We start from the raw sequence: 22684 nt of genomic DNA on the forward strand, positions 1-22684 counted from the left end.
TTTTGCAACTCATGAATTACAAGCTTTCAGAAATGTTCCTATGAGGCTGTGAATACCACAAGACGGGGGCAGTCATATGGGCTCTTCTCATGGACATGATATACACAACTCCATTTTAATTTTTGAATTTGAAATCTGTCTACAAAACAATATGAATATGAATCTGTGTAACACGCCGAACACAAAATAATATATAAAGATAAATGTCTACACGAAAACACATGAATGCATTTTTGTCCAAAGTGTATCTATAACTATCACATTCTGAACTCTCTAAAAGTTGTGAGAACATACGACTGCCTGTCCTTCAGACAAAAATATGTAAACACTAAAAATCACTAGCTATCAATTGGGTCTGAACCCACAAACAAACATTATAGAAATGGTCTGAGCTAAATTCAGTATCATCATCTAGCATCGCCGCTGCTGTCAGCTCCAAAATTTGAAGTAACACAAAAATAACTCCCAGCTCTGGTGGCGGCATCCAAAATAGCTTTGGATCCACAGTTACCTGCTCTGTTTGGATTTGGCTTCAAGGATACACCCTCTTTCTTGATGCATTCACTTAGTACAACACTCACAAAACACGCACACACACACACACACACACACACACACGCACACACTCTCTCTCTCTCACACACACACACACACACACACACACAAACACACACACACGCACGCACGCACACCTGCAGAGTCAGTTAGTGAGTGGGATGACAGCTCTGCTGCTGTGTTGCTGGCAAGAAGACATGCTGAGACGTTCAACTCCCCAGCTCTCTGTGGTGTCTTGCAGGCTTATACTTATCCTGGATCCAGGAGACGCTTGTCTGTCCCTCACCACCCTGCTCTGCTCTGGCTGCCAAAGCCCTTAATGTTTAGTGGGCTTCCTGTTAAATAGCCTTGTCTCCAGGGAGAGCAGTGGACCTGATTTAGCAGGGAAAGCTGCCTCGGACTGTGCAGAAAGTGGACGGGGAGGGGATTGAGGGGCAGCAAAGCAACACAAAGCAAGCAGAAACTTATTTTTTGACCTGCTGAATTGGACCAAAAACCCAGAGATAATGTAATTGTATTACTCAGTACCCTAGAAAAAATAACACTGTGACATTCACAACAAATATATCCCAAATTTGTCAGTCTGCTGGCATTTAGTCTGTGTTTTGAGCCACAGAAGAAATATGTCTCTAAGAATGAGAATCTGTTTGCAGATCATAATATTGATGCCATCATTTGAGATATGGTGATTAAAAGTGTAGCAACTAAATGTACTTCCTAGGTTCAACTGACTCCTAAAGCGCATCTGAGTGAAAGTGGTTAGAAGCGAAATGTTTAAAGCTAAAAATAACTTGTTTTCATACCAAATCTGGGGCACTGGGACTTGTTGCTGATTCCCACAAGGACTTCATGGAGTTTATGTTTAAAGATCAATACTGCAGAAACAAGATTTTTCTTAATGATGATGAGTTCATCCGCAGACTATAATAAGCTGAAAACCTTGCCGAGGAGTCTTGGAAGGCACATTTAAAGGTGATGAGTCACTGCGTTAACAGCCGGAGGTGTTGGGAGTGTACCTGCTCAGTCCAGTCATCAGCCTGCTAAGAGGATCTAATTGGGACTGAGCATCAGCAGCTTATTTTTTTTTTTATCTCATGCAAAAAATGAATTAATAAATATATAAATAAATAAATACATGATTAAAAAACACACATTTATTTTTAACGTAAGATGTCATGTTCCTAAAAAACAACCACACAGGAGAAAAGATGACTCACTGTAAATTATGGAGAAAGTAGCCATGCAATATTAGTGATTATCTTATAATATATTTATAGAAATTGTTGTTTTAACTGTCCATTTTACTCAATTGTATGATAACACATTTTCCTGCTTTCCTCGGAGCAGTTTCACTGAGAACAATGCTCTAATCACACTCACACGCGTTCACAGCCGAGAGTTTCCCAGTTCAACCCTAGTCTGGTTTGATGGCCCCACTGGAGTAGGAGGGGTTAAAGACCTTGTTTATAGGGAAACGCCTTTTCTCCCTCCCAGAGATAATCTACCAGTTTGCTTCTAACCATGAGGCAATCACAGATTTTTTTCTCACTATACACACACACACAAGGAATACATTTTAAAATATAAAAAAAATAAAAACAAAAAAGGTTTGCGTGTGTGTATACTGTATACTGCAACTGTTTGTGTGCACTCCTGTTTTCAAATGTTTTGGTTGGAAAAATGGCCAGTTTTGAGCAAATCCAAAATTATTTTTTTTTATAAATAGGTGATATAATACATTATACCGTAGGTGGCCCAGTGTAAGGAATAGTTAATGCGTTCACTGTAATACACACTGTAAGTAGCAAAAGTGTTACAGTATGTGATTGTTTGGATTTTGATCAAAATATGGACACCAGGGCTGAATCTGAATCTCTTGCAAATAAACAACAAGCATACTAAGTTTAAATAAAAAGGCATTATGCCATCAGCAATGTCGTTTTCCATGGCGTCTATAATCATTTTCACCAAATACCATATTCCACCTGACGAACACAATACTCTGCCTTCTTCTCTCTTCTAATTGGTTTTGTGGATTCTCTCATCTTCAACAGAATTTCTCACCTAACAACAATCAAAACTGACTGATTTAAAGTTGCTGCCTGTTGAGAAGTTTGAAAATTACAGCTGAGCAAGTTCAATAAGAAATAATAAACGTCCAAGCTTGAGGGACAGTTGAGGCTTTCATAGAAACTCAATTTGGTAAATACTCAACTGAGTCAACTGAATTTATGCATTGAATGTTTGCCTGCTGTACTAGCAGATTTCCCATCTAAGGCCTGGCATCATTCAGTGAGGCTGCAATGAGAGATGGAAGTGGAAGTGGTATGCTGCTTATTTCAATCATCTGTGACTGGCCTGCAAATTCCCTTTAATAGTTTTCTCTGCATTGCAAAGGAAAATAAATGACTGCACTCCAAATTGATCTGTGTGAAGGATGCAAAGGGCTTGTGATTTTACTTGGAGAGTAAGAAGTGGCTTTCTTTTTGCAAGTGAAAAATTAAAAATCTTTCTGATATTGCGTCTCTCTTGGAAAAAAAAGATAAATTATTAATGTTCCCGCTGTGCTTGTGGAGTAAATATTTTATCATATATTTTGTATTGACTAATATGGAATTGAAATTGGCTCTCAAAGATATAACAGCAAAAAAAAGCAAGAAACTCAAATAATCGTGACAGATAAGTATGGCGTCCTTTTAGCTCTGGGATTTGTTTCACTTACTAAATAAATGGGAACTCTGAATTTTTGAAATGACTTTGTAATTGACCATTTATTAAGATGTATCTCAGGCTATGTTGATATATTTTGAACTGCATGTAGAGAACAAAACCCATAGAAGAATGTGTCGTCTGCTTTGGCGATGGTCCTCCTGGGTGTTTTCTGGGCTTTTATGCCATTAAACTAAGAGCTCGTTTGGGATCTGAGGAAGCTGAGTTGAAATGAATTGTGTCAGCCCAGACAGGTTTAACTCCTTACAGGTGGTCAATCATCTGGCCTTTAAATAGCAATGCAGCAGGGGGTGGTGTAGTGCCTACATGTATTTATGATGAAGCTACCAGCGTGGCCTACTTCTGGGTGACTGCTCAGGTCCCGACCAGGCACACACCTCTCTCTCTCTCCCTCTCATTCACTTTGTTTTATATAACACTCCCATGCCCCATTTCTCTACAGTAATGTCTACTCTCTGATTAGAAAGTATGAGTTATTGCCTATAGTGAATAATTGATTTTCAGTTCTGAGGAAAATGTCCCTTATTGTATTTGATCCAAGAAATACTATCAATATGATTTTACTGAATAGTACAGACTATATCACTTCTATATCATATTCATATCTTTATATTTACATTTTTCCTGCCTTTTTCTCTTCTCTCTCTTTGAAACACTGCACCACATTTCACATATGCGCATCAATAATTCCACTGTTTACGATTGATGATTGCATTCAGAATCAGTGCCCATCTACATCGAATTGAGTTAGGGGATTCGAGGAGGCATGTTTGAAAACATGTAGAAAGTTAGGACAGAGGAGAAAAGTTAAAATAAAATATATATACTCAAGAGTTAAGGACTTGCTTGCTGATTTCCAAGTATATGATCGAGTGATACCCAATATTGCTGAAGTGCCTCTGAACAATAACTACAAGCTCCTACTGATTCTTTATATATACCGCCTGATGCAAGAGGCTATATTTCCGTAAACTACAGTTAATAGAAGGCTAAATAGACTAGAATCTCATCATGTCCTCAGAGGTAGAATCTAGTGAAGGAATGCTAACAAATGCCGTTTTGCTCGAGGCAAGTTTGGTATAAAGTGGATAAATGCCAAAGGAAAATTAAAAAAAGAAACAGCATACAGGCAGAGAGATGTAATACGATCTCTGTTTAGTATGTAGTACTATCAACCAGACTTTTTGAGATACAGCAGACTTTGTATAATTTGTACTTTTTTGCATAATATTTGTATTTAATACAAGCCATGATTTGGCCCTGCAGCTGAAGCAGACGGTGTATATTTGTTAGACTACAGATTACACTATATACTGTACTAGTTTTTTTATTGATCGCTAAAGTGAATTATGGAGAAATCTAATAGATAGTATCCTGTACTTGATAAGTCAAGACTATATGGTCGCTGTCATCAATCAATATTTGTGAAAATGCAAGTGTTTTTTAATTTCTTTTTAAACATATTAGATAAATAAGACAGCTATTGCATAATATTTATATCACTGTTCTGTGCGAGGAGCTGTCCATGGTGCTGAAAGAAGAAGTCTGGACATGTTGCAAAATAAACAGAGGGAGGCGCTGTTGCTCATCTTACAGAGCCTAAGACAAAAACTTCCCATAATGTTACAACTCACTGCCAGTTACAGCCATATATCTTGGTCTTGAATAAAGTAATCTTGTTAGGAGACTTTAATTTGTTAAAGGGCTCCAAAATGAAAACCACAAACATGTTGCAGTCAAAATGCAAGACTGGGAACAATACTTGTACCTTGGAAACCCAAATATGTTCTGCATTTACATATTCAAAAATAAATGCCATGCAAATGGATTCAAGCTGGGGGTCAAATTCAAGCATTGTGAGCGTTTAGCTTATTATAATAACGGCACAAAGATGGATACAGCAATTTTCACGACTATGCACAGTAACTGCAGTGAAAGCCTTAAACTTATTTTTCAAACAGGAGAGTGCAGTTCTTTTAACCTTTGTCTGCACCAAGTGTATACCTTTGCATGTAACAGGGGGTAATCATTTCATTATATACATTCATAGAAACGTGTGATATTTAAGAATATAAGGCTTTTCTGATAATAGGGCGGATTTCTGTTCAATGGTTCTCGGCAATCATTGAGATGCTGTGTGTGTGTGTGTGTGTGAGTGCGTGTGTGTGTGTGTGTGTGTGTGTGTGTGTGTGTGTGTGTGTGTGTGTGTGTGTGTGTGTGTGTGTATGTGTGTGTGTGTGTGTGTGTGTGTGTGTGTGTGTGTGCGTGTGTGTGTGTACGTGTGTGTGTGTGTGATGGGGGAGCTGCCGTGAAGACACCACCCAGCTTTGGGGGGAGGGGAGGCGGTGCGGGAGTGTGGAAGGGGGGGGGGGGGGGGGGGGGGTTCTCTTTTCAGCACCGCGGACAGCTCCCGGTGAAAGCAGCCAGCAGCGGGTCGGTCCTCTCAGCTGCTCTGAGAGAAAAAGAGAAAGAGAGAGAGAGAGAGAGATCTAAACTGAGATTTTTTTTTACACCATTATAACACAGTCAATACTGTGTTTTTTTGAAGAAGGGACTTAGTTTGATTCAGCCCGGATCAGGCGACGTATTGGTAGTGACAGGCTACTGACAAAACCATTAAAGGACTCCCGAGGTTTGCTTGGGCAATCTCTGAAGTTTCTCGCCACTGAAAGGGATTCTGCCTCTTTCCGCTGGTCTGCACGGAGGACCAGCTGGTGTTCAAGGGAAATGGAAGAGCAAGTGACTCTACATCAGCATCTTCTCCTATTTGGACTATCCTAAAACAAGTTGTTGCACTTTTTTTCTCGTTTACCCAGTTCTTCTGCGTAATTTTCTGGTTGAATGTGAGCAGAAATATTCCTTTTTATTGGATACTTCCCGTAGAAAAAGGGCGAGAAAGACAAGTTTATTTTTCATTCGGTGCTTTTTTTTTTTTTTTTTACAGCCGGCACCCCCCTGTTATGCTCTTACATTAGCCACGGATGCAAGGCTTTGATGCGCCCGGATACATTTCTTCTCTCTCCCGCAGCACTGATTCTTTCCTCCTCCGAGTCGCCCATTTCAGCCTGCTATCAATTCAACATTCAAAGAGGGACGCCCCGGACTGCAATCTCCCCCCTCATTTTCGACAACTGCCAAAGACTGGTAGGTGATAATGACCACGGATCGATGAAAAAAAATGCATATTCAGATTGCTGTAGCCTGCTAGAATGAAGTTGGAGGCTCCACATCAACACAGAATAACCAAGGACGCCGCTTAGCAACTTTCAACATCCTGGTTCGTTTTTTTTTTTTTTTTTACTTTTTTAAGACTTGCTGTAGAAATAGGTGTGTAGCCGCGTCTGTAGCTGTTCATGACGGAAACGATGGCGCTGAGTGGGAACTGTAGGACTAACCCCAAAGAGCAAGCATCAGTTCAGAACAGTTTCCCAGATGTTGTTGAATTAAACGTAGGGGGCCAGGTTTATTACACGCGTCACTCAACTTTGGTGGGCACCCCGAATTCATTACTCGGTAAGCTATTCTCCTCTAAAAAAGACGCATCTAATGACTTGGCGAGAGACCCCAAGGGCCGTTATTTCATCGACAGGGACGGGTTTTTATTCCGGTATGTGCTGGACTTCCTCCGTGACAAGCAAGTCGTCCTCCCGGATCACTTCCCGGAAAAAGGGAGACTCAGGAAAGAGGCGGAGTATTTCCAGTTGCCCGACTTAGTGAAGCTCCTGACCCCTGACGATATCAAGCACAGCCCTGATGACTACTTCCACAGCGACTATGAAGATGGGTCCCAGGGCAGCGACCACCGGCAGTGTCCGCCGTCCTCTCTCGTCCCCGCGGACAGAAAGAGCGGCTTCATCACGGTGGGGTACCGGGGCTCGTGCACCATGGGCCGAGAGAGTCAGACCGACGCCAAGTTCAGGAGGGTGCCTCGGATACTGATATGCGGGCGGGTGGCCCTCGCCAAAGAAGTTTTTGGGGAGACCCTGAACGAGAGCCGGGACCCCGACAGGACCCCGGATCGATACACCTCCCGGTATTACCTCAAGTTCAAGCACCTGGAGAGGTCTTTTGACATGCTGTCGGAGTGCGGTTTCCAAATGGTGGCGTGCAACTCCTCAGTCACAGCCTCGTTTGTCAACCAGCACACAGAGGACAAGATCTGGTCCAGCTACACAGAATACGTTTTCTACCGTAAGTGACACCTTTGCTTTTGTTACAGCACGTCAACATTCACGTGCGCACACTACACCCCCACTAGAAGGCGCACTTGTTGTACTGGTCCTGAGAGACGTGATTATTTGGGTGGATGGGCGTTTCTAGTATAGGACAACCCCTCTTTTGAATGATGTGTGTACTGAACACTTCAGTGTGGTGACTTCTGCTGTTTCTAGTACCTATAGTTCCTGAATTGTGTTCCTTTTTTTTAATTTTTAACTTGGACAGGCCAAATGTTTTTTTTAATGAGCTTACATTCCCATGACAAACAGAGATTATAAAGGTTCCACTTGTCCATGGCATGTGGGTAGCTTGCATCACCATATGCAAACATGCTCAATTAGTGTCTGAAGTTTTGTCTGAGCCTTGTGAAACCAAACCAATTTGAGATTACTCCAGTAATTAAGGCTGAGCCAAGGTGTTGTTATCGCTCCCTGGAAGCGATGAAACCTGAGGAGCAAACACATAACTGACAGCCTACTTCATGTTATGATCTCAGTGTCTGCAAACCTATTACAGCATGTTGCAGCATTCGGTATGTCCTGGCAGGCTAGTTTATATTTCATAAGATTTAACTAGCTTTTTCAATAATTTCACTCCCATCTAAGCCATGGTAATCGACGGAGCAATGATTTGTCAATGCTTGCCATTTCTCATCTGGGTGCAATTTTTTACTCCACCCCTTTCTGCTTTCATCCACCCAATCCTTTCAACTTCTTACATTTCCTCCTGTATTTTTCCTTTTCCTCTCCATCTTTCCTTACTAGCTGAATGTGGTAAGAGCAGAAGTGAAAAAGAGATCATTGTGACTTTAAATAGGATTTTATCATGCCACAAAATAATCCATATTCTCTGATCCCACAATGAATAATATTTCACAACCAGAGATTATATTATACTGTAAATGTTATTAAAATCTTCATAGCCATATAAAGTCATTGGCTGCTAGAAGACTAAAACATATTTGTGATAACCCCTGAATCAGTAGCAGTGACCATTTTTTAGATGCCATGAAAGATTCAAAAAAAAAAAACAGGTCTATAAAATGAAAGACATTTCTTTATCATCCACGCCGAACCCATAGGGAGACCTACACTGATGTGTTTCCTCACATGCTGTAAGAGAACGTGTAAGACATATCACAAGAAGCAGAATAAACTTTTTAGATAATCTACACATACTAAACTGTGCAGATGTGCTGTAATAAATCATACCCCTTTAGGTCTCCAAGACAGTTGAAGATCTTTATTTTATTTTCTGTATTTTCTGAACCCTATTTTGATCATAGATATACATTGATATACTGTAGTTCCCAAAGCTATTACAAGCTATTACAATTTCAACACATATGCAGACTTCTGTGTTCAAACCCCAAGCCATTAAATTGAGAACTGGAAGAAGACTAAAACTGGAGAGGCTGCCAACAGTTCTGAGATCAATGTGTCAAGGCATCTATCAAGGCATTCATTAATAACAGTTTATTCAGAAACACTCTTGTCATACATATAACCATTTATTGCACAAATGGAAATACAGTTATATGTGGCGTTGATGGCTGCACCATCTTATCATCTTAATAATGCTTCCTGTATTAGACAGCGCATGCTGAGTTAAGAAACGGAGCACAAAGCAGGAATCCCTGATAGGTATACAAGAGCGTGCCCAAAGCAAGACAGTGATTATCATTTTTAATCTTTGATACATATTAGGACTCTAGACTAGAAGGTTGGAGGCTGGGGTGGAGCAGACAAAGCTTTGTCAATGCAGCGGTGTGTAATAGCAGTGGTGTGCAGAGATCAGGGCTGTGGGAGTCATATATAAATGAACCGCCTTGTGTGAGATGGGCTGTGATTGGCGTGTGGCTTATGGTTATCATCCATCCATCATCACGCAAAGCTACATTTTCTCTCATAGACGCAGGGGTTTGAAAAAAAAAAGGATTATTTGTCCCTTAAAAAATTACAATTCAAAAACAAGTTGTGACACAGACATCTCTCTCTGGCAACATGTATTACTCAAATCTTCTTTACTGAGTAGTTGTGTGTTCTACTGGTATTTGAATACTACATAGACCTTATAGGTAACATCCCTTGTGGTCCTAAATCCTCTTATCAAACTCCTACCTTGAGTAATTGATGCAGTGGTTTCATATGAAACATTTTTCAGTTCAAGGAAAAGGACATCTAAGCCAGTTCTTTCTACTACTGGCTTTGCTGCCTCGTTTCAGCGCCAAGGTGCCCAGATGTTTGGCAAATAAAAACAGATCCTTAAAAGACCATTTTTGTAAAATATATTTTATCCACCTTGTCCCAATATTTCCCTGTAATGATTGGAGGCCAGGACCACTGGTTAGAAACCACTAAGCCATGTGTTCACCCCCTCCTCAGGGAAAACCACAGCCACCCCCATAAATCACATAAGGCAATTGATCACATGGTTACAGAGCAAAGGAGTTAAAAAAAACAAAAAACACATGAGAGTGATTCGCTTGACTTGTTCTAGGCTAAATGAGCTCGGCATTAATGGCCTGCATGAAGCAGCTACAATGACTGGGTGGCTGTTGGCTCTTATAACCCCCAGAAGTAGCGCTAACAAGCCAATTCAAGTGTTGGTGGGGGCTACTGATAAACACATACGTGCACACACACACACACATACACACACACACACACGCACGCATGCGCGCACACACACACGCACACATACACAGATGCACACACACCTGCCTTATGCAATATCTGGCAGTGTATCTGTGGGCTGCCTCTGCAGCCCTCATCTTGCTTACTGGCAAACAACAACTGCTTCCTTGCTTTGTTGACAAATGTTCAGCTTGTAAGAGGGCACGCATTCAAAGGCGAGGGCACAGTGGCAGATGTTTTGGGCCTATATCTCTGAACACATGGTCACACAAGAACCTACAAACACTCACAAAGAGGCAAGAGCGTGCACATAAATTCTGGTAACCAGGCATAATCACAGAGACAGGTGTGCTTACAAGTACACACACACACACACACACACACACACAATCACACACACACACACACACACACACACACACACACACACACACACACACACACACACACACACACACACACACACACACACACACACACACACACACACACACACACACACACACACACACACACACACACACATGCACACACACACGCTAAATGCTGCAGTCACCCAGTGGATTAAATGTGGTCAATAACAGTCTCTTGTTTATTTGCCTGTCACATTTTTGGCACATTCTCCTTTCTCTTTTCTCTTCATCCTCCCTCTTCTTCACCTTCCTTGTCTTTACTCTCCTTCTCCTATCATGTGTTCTCATTTTACTATTAGACAATCATAACCAGCTTTTCTCTTGTCTCGGGTCCTGCCTTACCCCTTTCCAGCTTTATTTTGCTCTGTGCGCAGCAGGGGCAAGGAGCAGCGCGGCGGCACCAGTTGTCTTTACATGGCTCACTGCTCCGTCACGCTTCCTGTCTCGCTTTTTATTCATATCTCTGTATGTCTGCCGGTCCATCTCCATGATTGTTTATTTAAGGTATTTTGTCTGCCTCTTTGTGCCACTCCTTATTATACATGCGTCAGCAAGCCTGTCTTTCTTATTTGTTGGCCCTCTATTGGCCATATTTCACATTCTAAAGCCTTGGGCATGTTTTAGAAATCATTGAGCTTTCAGGGAAGTTTAGGGAAGGTATTTTAGAGAGAGGACCTTAAAGAAATTATTTTCCCATTCTACCCTGACCTCAACCCCACTGAACATATAAGGAATAATTGGAGAGCCATCTGAGAGCGAGGCTTTATCCCAAAATCAGTGATCAACTTCCCACATGCTCGGCAAACCTTTGCAGCCAGATTCCAAAATCTTGTGAAAAGTCTTCCCAGTAGAGTGGAGGCTTTATCTGTCTTTTTCTGCTGATGCGAAGCGCGAGCCCCATGTTAAAAAGCCCAACTTTACAGCACAAATAAACATGTTTACAGCCTGGTACAAAAAAAATCAATTTTGGTTCTCTCTCTTCTCTGGTTTTCTTCCAACTCAAGCATTAAAATGATATTAGGTCTTAAAGTTACGTAACAGGTCGCTAGCATAGACTGTAGGCTTTGGTCAATCTCAGCTCCATCCACGGGCCACCTCTTTGCTATTTTTATAATTAGACAGGAGTTAGGCAACTCAGTCATCTATGGGTGACGTCAGGGAGACTACATCCATATTTTTAAGTCTACCATTCACACACTAATATGACCAAAATATTGCTGTTTGTTTAGGTCAACTAAGCACACGTATCTTTTAAGAGTCCAGGCTAAACTTTACACTGTAAGTCAACAAACTTCAGCAATCTTTTTTCAGGTATCCCATTTTTACATATTTGGGATACATTCATTTCTTTATGTCCGCCTCCAGTTTGACTGACACAACTTCCAAGTTTAATGTTTATCTTTTCAGAAGCACCTTTGTCTCTATAAATCCTCTTTTGCTTGTTCTATTGCCCTGGATTCTACACCGGTCCTATCAATCTTTTCTTCTGTTTGTGGCTATTCAAATTCAGGATGGCCTCTGAAAACCCAAAGGGCAAATGCATTTAACGATATCTTGCATGGCTGGAGTGACTGATAATTAATCATCACTGTCGACAGTCGGTTCTGTGGTATTTACCGCAGGGCCTGACAAAGGCTACGTACCCGACAGTACCATTGAACAACATGTGCAACACAACATTGTCATCTGTGTGGCAAAAAAGAACAACCTTTTTAAAATCCTGAAAGGGTAGAAAAATCTTTTTTTTTTGGGTCAGAATGTTTTTCCCAAGGCTTTAATTGTTTTTTTGTTTTGTTTTTTAACTTAGCTGAACATGCCAGAGTAAAGTGCTTCATTACAAGTGGCTGTTTTTATATGACCATGTGTGCTGGTGTGTGACACACTGTGCCATTAGCTGTTGCACACAGATGGGTAACTCCTTGTGCAGCAAATGTGTTTTGGCAGGTGGGAAAGAAGGAGCCATGGTGATGGTGATGGTGTTAGTTTGTGTGCCTGTGTACGTGTGTTAATGTGTGAACTGCGTTGCACTACCTGAGGCATTTGCACAGCCGTGCAGCCGCTGGCTAAACTCACCTGCACACCCCCACCCCTCATAAACACACATAAACTTGCAGATACACACAGTCGTCATCATATGAAACTACATCATGTTCATTCAGCGAGCTTCCCTTAGCCCAGTCGGTGTCGACATTAGCAGTGGTGGTCCCATGCTGCAGGCCAGTAGGAAGTGATTAGCCGAGGAGCAGACAGGCCGTGACAGCTCTGAGGAGAGTCTTGATAGGGACAGCTGCTACCCTGGCCTCAACTCCACAGGGGAGTCCACCACCACACATCTCAACTCTGCATTATTCAGGCTGAGACAAAAAGGAAGAGGAGAGGAGCAGGTGGAGAACACAGTTTGATTTATGAAAGAAGACAAAAATACTGTTATTCCTTGTACTACTGCTTCTGTTGATATAAATACTGGTGATGTTACTATTGCAATTGTACTAAGACTTCTGCTAGATGTTACTACAACCAGTGGCACTTTGTTAATCCAGGTACTGCTACATAGTACTGCTACTGCCAGTGTTGGGAAAGTTCACTTTCTACATGAACTAGTTCAAAGTTCAGTTCACACAGTTCCAAAAATGAAATAGTTCATAGTTATTTTTTTTCAATATGTTGCTGCAAGCTACAATTTTTAAAATGATTGCCACAGCCCATACAAAACCACAGACAGAAATTATTTCAACAGTTTTAATTTATAACTGATAGCACCTTTTTGGATGGCTGCAACCCCTTAGTTTATGAAAGCTGGGCTTTCCACTTTACTCAAAGGCTTTAGGTCTCCGACAGTATACTGCACCACCAGGTTGTCCAGCTGCGGCAGGGAGATGCCAATGGAGTCGCTACTGTACGCAGTTAATGGGATTTGGGTCGAGGATCTGTCATGTCTTTTGATTTTTTTAGTTTCTTGCACATAACTTGAAATGCCAGGTGCTTCAGTTTAATGTGCCGTTTCAGGTTTGCTGTGGGTGTGACTGAAGTCCTAATTTTCTTTTTTAAAGCTGGTGGACAAAGTTTGTACAGAAGTGTAAGGTTTTTCCTATCCTTCCAGAACTTGTCATAAAACTCGTTTAAATGATCATGCGACGCCTCCTTGCTGCTTTGTCGCCTACACGTTGTTGTTGCTTCCATGCTGTTTTTTGTTTTGATGACGCATGTGGCGGTAGGACACTGGCGGCTGGTGTTGCCAGATTGGGTGTTTTTCCGCTACATATTAAGGCCTGTTTATGGTGGGTTTTAGCCTGGGTTTTTTCCTGGAAGGCTCTATAGAAATCTGGCACCCTACTGAGCGAAGTTAAACTGAGAAAGTTTGTCATTCACAGACACCAGAATGAACGTGTTCTCAGCAACGTCCATCAGGCAGAAATACAGTATGTTCAGTTCACGTTCGCCCAAAAAATGAACAAGTTCATGAACTCTCCGTCAGTAAACACTTGCACAACACTGGCTACTGCTACAGTACCATTAACTACTGATTATGCTACTAGCAAGCATTGGTGCCTCTACTACTACTACAACTATGTTTTCAAAACACACTTTAAAACCACCTCATGAAAGAATGGATAAAACTAAGTCACATTAAATCAACAGCAAATGCAAGATACTCAAGGTTAGGAGTATAAAAGCAAGGCAAGGACCCTTGAGAATTAATTTCAAGTTATTTAAATTTTAGGAAGGAAGGAGGCTTGACAAAAATGAGAATTTGAAAGGATGAAACAGATTTAGTCTTTTGCAACCTTTTAGCAACCTGGGTGATGGTTTTCAGATTGTTTGTTAAGTGGTCTATGTAGAAGTCTTTAAAAATTGTTTTCCTCTTTACATAGTAAACAATCAATGCTTTTGAGACTTGATATAGCAAGATAAAACTGATTTGAACAGATCTGCTGCATTTTTTTTTTACAAACGGTATGAGAATAAGAGACTTTTGACTGTCAGCTGCAAATAAATGAAAACACACATGACCCTATCCCCTCCCTAATGGAAATGAATCTTTAAAAAGTACTTTAGAAAAAAAGCAACTGAAGGATGTGATTGAAAATGAAAGCCTGAATGTAGTTGAGAGTAAACAGAAAATTAACTTAGCTTCCACTTTTGAAAAAGAGTTTATTCACGTGTGTAGGATGATAGACAATAAATCAATGTTAAAGCAAGTGAGTAGGACAAAAGTCATTTCAGGAAATTAGACAAAGAGCAACCTTATATTGAAACAATATATTGGTTTGCATCTATATTGCAGATTTTTTATTGATTTTGCCTAGGAGCTCAAAGCGGTAAGTGGGGTTGTATGGAAGGGGAGGACAGTATAGAATTCATAATGGATAAAGGGCAATCGGGTCATATGAAAAGAAGATAGACCTTCTTGTTTGTCTAACCTCCCCTTGACCTTCTCCCCTGGAAGCTTAGTGTAACTACGTAGCGTAGATTCTCATAATCCCTGGACTCTGGAGGATACAGGAAACTACAGAGCGCTGAGAGAGAGTAAGAGAGAGACAGAGAGAGAGAGAGAGAGAGAGAGAGAGAGAGAGAGAGAGAGAGAGAGAGAGAGAGAGAGAGAGAGAGAGAGGGAGAGAGAGAGAGAGAGAGAGGAAGAAAGAAAGAAAAGAGAGTGAACACCGGAGTGTAAACAACAAGCTCCCCTAAGCCCTCTGCGACTCCCTCCTCTCCTCGTCGTCTATCAGCCCATTTTCTCCTCCTCTGCGACTCTTGACACTCTATTCTCTCTGCAGTGGTAGGCACAGTTGATATAATGCTGATGCTTTTCCCCTGTTGTGTTGGAATAAGTGCTCTGCGGTGTGACGAGGTGTGGAGCGTTGCCATAATGACAGAAACTGCAGCTGGAGAGCCTCTTCACTCGCACAACCCACCGGCTGGCTGATGCAATGCATCAATGCTTTAATAGCCCTGCTATGCGCGAGCCCAGGTTGGCTCGAAACTCAATGCAAAGGATGCACAGAATTGCCATCATATCAGTAATTGCATCTCCTAATCACATCAACGGCTGTTTTCACTGTGGGAGTCCATGTCACAGTTTAGATTAATGCATACCGCCACTTGTTACAGTTTCTCAAATAGAGATTCTGATGCAAAAGAGGACCTTCACTCCATTGGAGAAATTCATAGAATAATGTAAGTTGAAATACCTGACCTGACCTGTGTGTTTAAGGAGTACATTTCTATGTGGGTGTCTTAGGAGAGTGTTATGCATGTGTCTTGGTTTGTTATTCTCTCATCAGTTAGTTCAGTTCCTCATTTACCTCTATCAGCCCCTCCATTTATCTTCTTTCGTCCAAAGACAGTGTGACTGATGAAACAGTTGGTCAATTTTCAGACTATTAGTATTAAACTTCGTGATGAAACTTCAAAGTTTGATGGTGTTTTGGATCATTTCGTATTCCTCTGTGCCTCATTAGAATCACTCACACAGCAGTGGTCCACAGCTTGATCGAGCATATGGTCATACCACTGTAATTTCATTCCACAGTGCTTTATAGCTTCCTAGGGCAGAATGTCAGTGGCATTTCATTTGTAAGTGGCAATGAAGTCTTTATGTCCATTAAGAAAGCTAGAGGCACTAATATAGCAACTCCAGAGGAAATTAACTCTGGAGGAAATTACTGAAACCACCAATGGTAACATGTGATAAAAGTCTAATGTGTCCTTATGTGAGGAGAGAGAATAGAAGCACAGGGCATAGAGTTGGGAAGCATTTGTCAGATAATTGAGACCTGAGATTGATAATTTGCCATTACAGTTTACACTTCATAACACCTTTGATAATCACATATGACTCTAGCTATTTAATTAAAAAGTTTAATAGTCTTTAGTATGGTACCAGACAGTACCTGAAGTTATGCAAAGGATTATTCAAAACTCCAATACTGTCTCATTTGTAATCCCTCTGTGTCATTTTAAAGTACTTAGCTGCTTGCTAGAGCATACCTTCATCACCATTTCATTCTTCAAGTGGCTCTGAAGCGCCCCATCCATTAAGACACACACATAGGAACAGAAACAGGGACATGGTTTCTGAAAACATAGCTTGAATTCAAAGGGTACTCCACGGATAACACTGTCAGACTCACTGCCAGATCAACTTACGGATGATGCAACACTTTATTATTGACTGTACTGTATTTCGGAAATACTTTTTTTTTTGTCCTTCTCCAAGAATGTTGGACATACTGTGATTGGCTAGTACTCATTGCCTTGACTCATCCTCACTAGCAAGCTAGCCAGTTGCTAAATGAATAAAATTTAACAACTTAAGGGATACTTTGCTGATTTACTCTCAACTCTATGTCATAGCAGTGAACGGTGTGTGGTTTCCCTTCATGGCCAAGATCATGGAGTTAGATTTAAATCAGCAAAGCTAGCCAGCTGCTAATTTATTTGGGTTTTTTTTTTGCAACTAAATTAGTAAAATGAATACAACATCCACACACTCTTGTTACAGTGCAGGAAAGCGCATCATTGAGCAGGCACAGATCCCACTTCTGCTGTGGTGTTTGGGTCACCCGATGCTATTGTTGTAAATGCACTTTCCGACACACAGCCAATCATATTGTGTTAAGCCATCCGTAAATGCAAGGTTCGACCCCAAGCTGATCTGGCAGGCTGCGCTCATCTGGACTCACATTGAACTGTTTTACAATTTAGCCGGCATTTTGGGATCTCCTTCTGGTGGAGAACAAGGCATGGCCTGTTGTGCTTACACATTTAGAATTATACAAAATATAATTACAGTCTGAATATTTTTAAAAAGCAGCTGGAAGCTATGCCAGCAGGACTGAAACTGGAACTGTTCTGAAAATGAACAACATTTTTTATCATTCATACATGGAGACATATGTTCACACAATGACAATTTCAGTTTCATTTGTAATGCACATGGCATAAAATTAATTCAACAGATGCATGGAAAAGAGAGCATTACACGAGTAAGAGTTAAAAACGGAAGAATGACTCCTTGCTTAAGACAGGAGTTGGGATGTAACAAATAAATGAGGAAACAATAGCATCGGATTGGTTGAAATCATCTGGCTGTGCTACATCTTCTAAGCACTGCCCAAGATGACTGTGATTCAAATCTTACTGCCTTGGCTGCAGACAGTACTTCAGCGCTGACAAAGGTCTGGCATTGCAAGACTAATGACTTTGTGTTTTCTTTCTCGATGATGATTTTTAGAAAATGCAAGTGTCCGCTATCATCCCATCTTGCTCGCGCTCCTGTGTATGATTCAGGGTGTAATAAATAATTGAGTGTTGTTCGCAGAGGACTGCGCAGTCTGTGGCAGCCACAAAGAGGGCTCGGCTGTTTGTTTGCAAAAGTAATGGGTTGCTACCTGGGGTCTTATGTACACATACTACCTGTATAATGGCCCCCTAACTATACAAGCCTGTATTAGCTGTGTGTAGATAATGATTTGCTGGCTGAGAAGCTGTGTGATTATGGTCTGCAGACACGAGGTTTGTTGGTAAATTGGTTTAGCAGGACAACAGCAAGTGCATCAGGGTGTAAATACTCAACAGCAAACACACACATTATGCAGATAAGATCAGACAGCACAGTCTAGCGTAGAGACACGTTGTTTACCACAAGATTAACCTGGTCAATGCTTTAGAGCAGGGGTGTCAAACTGATCCAGTAAAGGTGTGGCTGCTGTGGCTGCAGGTTTTCATTCCAACCAAGCAAAAACACACCTGGTCCAACAAATCAACTGTGTGAAGACAGTTCAGCTGATTGAGTAAGTAGAGTCAGGTGTGTTCTTGCTTGGTTGTAATGAAAACCTGCAGCCACAGCGACCCTTCACTGGATCAGTTTGACACATGCTTAGAGGGATTAGTAAGCAGTGTGTGTCTCTCTACAGCAACATAGCCCCGAAAGTTTTCCAATCTTCAAACCTATGTTTGCATACCACATGGCCATACCATACACCTAGAGTCTAGATCTGGGCCTGTATTCACAAAAAAACATTTAAGGACTCCAGCTTATAAGTCTGTAAAAAAAAAAAAAAAAGAAGAAGTCAAGAGGACTCTTAAGTCACTGAGAACAAATCGCAAACACAACTTAAATGGCTGTCAGCAATCCACCTGGTAATTTTATCCAAATCTTAGAAACTTTTAATGATAGTGGATGAGCTTGACTTTTGCAGTTATCCCAAATGCAAATTCTCCTTTCAGACATTCTGTCATTTAATAATCCTCTTCCTTTCATGTACAAGTTGGGCAAGAAGTCCAAGCAGTTCTTGTGTCCTGTTTGGTTTTCAGTTACATTTGCACCTCTCACCATCAGCCAGGGTTATTGTAGTCTGATAATTAATGTAAGGCTTCGTTCATGGAAATCTGCTTATTGTCAACTAGTTACCATATATGTAAAAGGCTGACAAATAACTGCACATATACTCGACCACTCAGTAGCCTATATTACTCTTTGTTTCATGTGAAATCTGTGACTCTTTATTTGGATATGGCAACATACCTCATACAGTATTTCTATCAAGAATTCACTGAACCAAGACAGCCAATCGCAGTTTCATGAAACATGACATCATCCATAGCAACAGGTTCAACCCCGCCCTTTCTCTTAGCTTCAGACTTCTCCCAATTCCTTAGTAAAAGTTGGTCTTGGCAGCTCTGTGAATAGGTTTTAAGAGGACACATTTAGCTAAGAAACTTTGAGTGTGATTTACTGTAGGAGGAGTCCTAGTGGTTAGATCAAATGTTTTGTGAATATGGGCCCAGACCTCTGGAGCATAGTAAGCCTCATTTGCACACGCTTGTGTGTGCTGGGACGAGAAACAAGCAAATGGAGCAAGACAATTATCAACATCCATCACCTCAGAAACTCATTTAGCCAATTAAAGCTGTTACAGGCTGGCATTTAGGTGCAACGATCCCTTTTAATCATTAAGGTCCTCTCTTTTACTCACATACATACAAGCACACACACACACTACACTCGCTGTTAAAACAGTGGGATCAGCGCAATAATGTAGTTGTCTCATAATGTAATGGCATGTCCTCGTTGGAAAGCAACTCTCATTTATCTTGATTAGGGCTTTCTGTGTGTTATATGTTATTGAGTGTGTGTGAGGTGGAATAGAGGACACTGGCCTTTTCAGATTTCACTATCCTGTTTTCATGCAACACCCAATAAGAAATGTCACTTTGGCTTCCACCCTCAGACATCACTCACCCTTTGGAGAGGTCCTTCCTTTTCTTCTCTACTTCCCACAGCTTCACTTCTCTCTCATGCATGTCCTACCAGTTTAAATTCCCTACATGAATACACAATTAGCTATGTTTTGTTATTTTCTGAACAAAAGATTGTACGGTTGGAGAGATGTACCAGATTGTGCAGGCAAACAAACCAAAAATAGGCTCAAAAACAGACAAAGTCAAAGAAAAACATGCATATTGAGTTAGTCAGCCAATGACCCAAAACTGAAGACTCAGAATAAATATTCAGTGTGTGTTTGTTGAAGAGCGTTTGCTTTGGAAATCCAAATCTTTTTGAGTTTTTTTTTCCAGCTCAGCTGTTAATACCTCAACTCCTTAAGGGCATTAGAGGGCTTTGACATGTTTGGTTTTTGATTCCCTGCTCATTTTAATGGTCAGGTAGTTTGTGTGCTGACTGTAACACTTACAGTATCACGATGCTGTGCTGTTAGTTTCACCACATGGACCTTCGCACACACACACACACACACACACACACACACACAGAATATCTAGTATTGGGCACAGCTAAATCTCTGGTGATGGTATCAGTGTATCTCGTGCCTGATGGTGTTGCAAAATTATCAGTTCTTTTAAAAGGTATATGGAGACAGCTGAGTTTGAACAAATCCATCATGAATAATAAACAGGTTTGCAACAGTACAAATAGACGCTTAGATCTGGCTCACTGGCAACATAGAAATTGCTATTAAGTACGTATTCCAAAAGCAGGATTTTTCACATTTCTTGTTTTTCTTCCTGGTTTCCACCTTCCTGTTCTGTATCTGATGTTACTTTGAGCACTTGATTCTCTGCCAGCTGAGCAGATCAGATATTTTTCGCTTTTCTCTGGAGCATTTAAAGCATGGAGGTGTTGTGCAAGAGCTCAGCCTTGTGTCTTCCGTAAACAATCTCTGGCTGGTGTTTCTCTGATTTCAAACATCTCTTCTTGAGTGCACAGAGCGTATAGCTGCCAGTGCTGAAGCTGCTGGCAGATGTTCTCGACTTCTGTTGCTTTTGCTGCTCTTACTACTCTGAGCTCCTGTTTCATAGCCCTTTTCTTATTAAACCCTCCTATATCCCTTTCTTTTTTTTGCCTGTCTCTCTCTCTGACAGCTGGAGTGGAGTGTTTGGTCAGTGCTGTTTTCACTGCTCTAGGGCTTTGTCGCTTTATGCCTGCCCCTCTTTCTGTATCTGCCTCTTTTCTGCTTTTGTCTTCCAGCCAGAGCTTGAGTTTTCTGTGATTTAGCTCTCATTTTTCTGTAACAGTTGTTAGTTATCATTGCTTTCAATGTCTTTATCCTCCTGTTTCTCTTTATTTGGTTTGTGTGTCTATCTCTTTTTCTCTCCAAGCGCCTAAGGAGTAAAATCAACAGCAGCCAAAACAACAGTGCTCCTGGTCCTTTTCATTCTGTTGCATTTTATTTTCTGCTCCTCACTCACTGTAACGATCAACTTCATTTTTTTCCTCTTATTTCTTGACTAGATCCTCATATTTTCTTTATTGGAGAACAGGACAGGAGATGCACTTTTAGGGTGTGTGTTGCACTTGTATTAAATCGCTATAACATAAATACTAAGCCTAACCAGCTACACATTTTGGTTGTCCATGGGACCATAAAATAAACCTCTAAAGGTCAGCAAAAGAATGAGGAGTGGGACTGGGAGTCATTTGTAAGATAGGCTGGGTGCACTGTTTTAGGTTTATTCTATACTCAATTAGGAGGCACTGCTGCTCAAGTGTGGAAAGAGAAAAGTTGGAGAAAAAAGGTCACATTTTGAACAATTTCTCAGGGCCCTTTGGCGACTGTTAAATGTTCTATTATTTCTATAGAAACCCAGCTCCAATGATTAGCTACATTCCTGAGGAGACACAAATTAGCTATGGGACACAGCTGCATATCTAACACATATAGTCTCCATGGCCATGGTGTGGCTCCTTGAAGAGGAAGTGTGCTGACGCTTACAGGTATACAGGTCTTGGAGTGTACTTCAAAGCCTATTGTGAGAGAGGGAGCTGCACAAAGTCCGATAAATTGCCTTAAGTGATACTGGATTACAAGGGCGGCACGGTGGTGTAGTTGTTAGCACTGTCGCCTCAAAACAAGAGGGTTCCGGGTTGGACCAGGGCCCTTCTGTGTGGAGTTTGCATGTTCTCCATGTGTCAGAGAACCCGGAGAAAACCCATGCAATACAAGACATGTAGATGTTAGGTTAATTGGTGACTCCAAATTGCCTGTAGGTGTATACGTATGTCAGTGTGAATGGTTATTTGTCTCTTTATGTCAACTTTTTAATAGACTGGTGTCCTGTCTAGGATGTACCCCGCCTCACGCCCAATGTCAGCTGGGATAGGCTCCAGCCCTCCCACGATCCTTACTGGGATAAGTGGTTGCAGATGATGGATGGATGGATATCAGGATACATTAGCCGCTACTAGCATAACACTCAAATTCACGACTGGAGATTCCTGGTCATGTTGCATTGTGGTTAATGTAGGTTTTGACAAGGAAAAATAATGCATGGATTAAAAAACATGCAAACATGTCGATGCTGCATCAATTCAAGTGCAGCAATGTTTTAGAAGTGTATAACTACTGAAACCACATTTTTGTATTTTCTTGTTTTTAATTGGCTATCAGATTTTTGTTGGTTTTCTCTGGATTTTGTTCTGTTATTACTGCCACAAAATAACTTTTGAATTCAAGTTAAGAATTTTTTGCTATGCTGTTTTTTCTATTCTGTCTCTGCGACAGTGATTTATTCCTGTCTTCTCTCTAACACAGATAGAAATGCCTCTGACTGTAACCTTCAATCTCAGGATGAAATTGTCAGCCTGTGTACTTGTGCACGTCCGTCTTAAGC

General features: G+C 41.1%; 1 protein-coding gene across 1 annotated transcript in view; it reads left to right on the top strand.

The window, feature by feature from the left end:
- Positions 1–6638: 6638 nt before the first annotated feature.
- Positions 6639–22684, top strand: part of kctd16b (potassium channel tetramerization domain containing 16b) — a gene marked incomplete at both ends in the record, with an annotated part of 67124 nt that continues 51078 nt past the window's right edge. The window contains one exon of the mRNA XM_083926412.1: positions 6639–7476. Within this exon, the coding sequence (XP_083782538.1) occupies positions 6639–7476 (838 nt within the window). The remainder of the gene's footprint in view (positions 7477–22684) is intronic.

The sequence above is a fragment of the Echiichthys vipera genome (genome assembly GCF_963691815.1).
Source record: "Echiichthys vipera genome assembly, chromosome: 14".
Taxonomy (NCBI): domain Eukaryota; kingdom Metazoa; phylum Chordata; class Actinopteri; order Perciformes; family Trachinidae; genus Echiichthys; species Echiichthys vipera.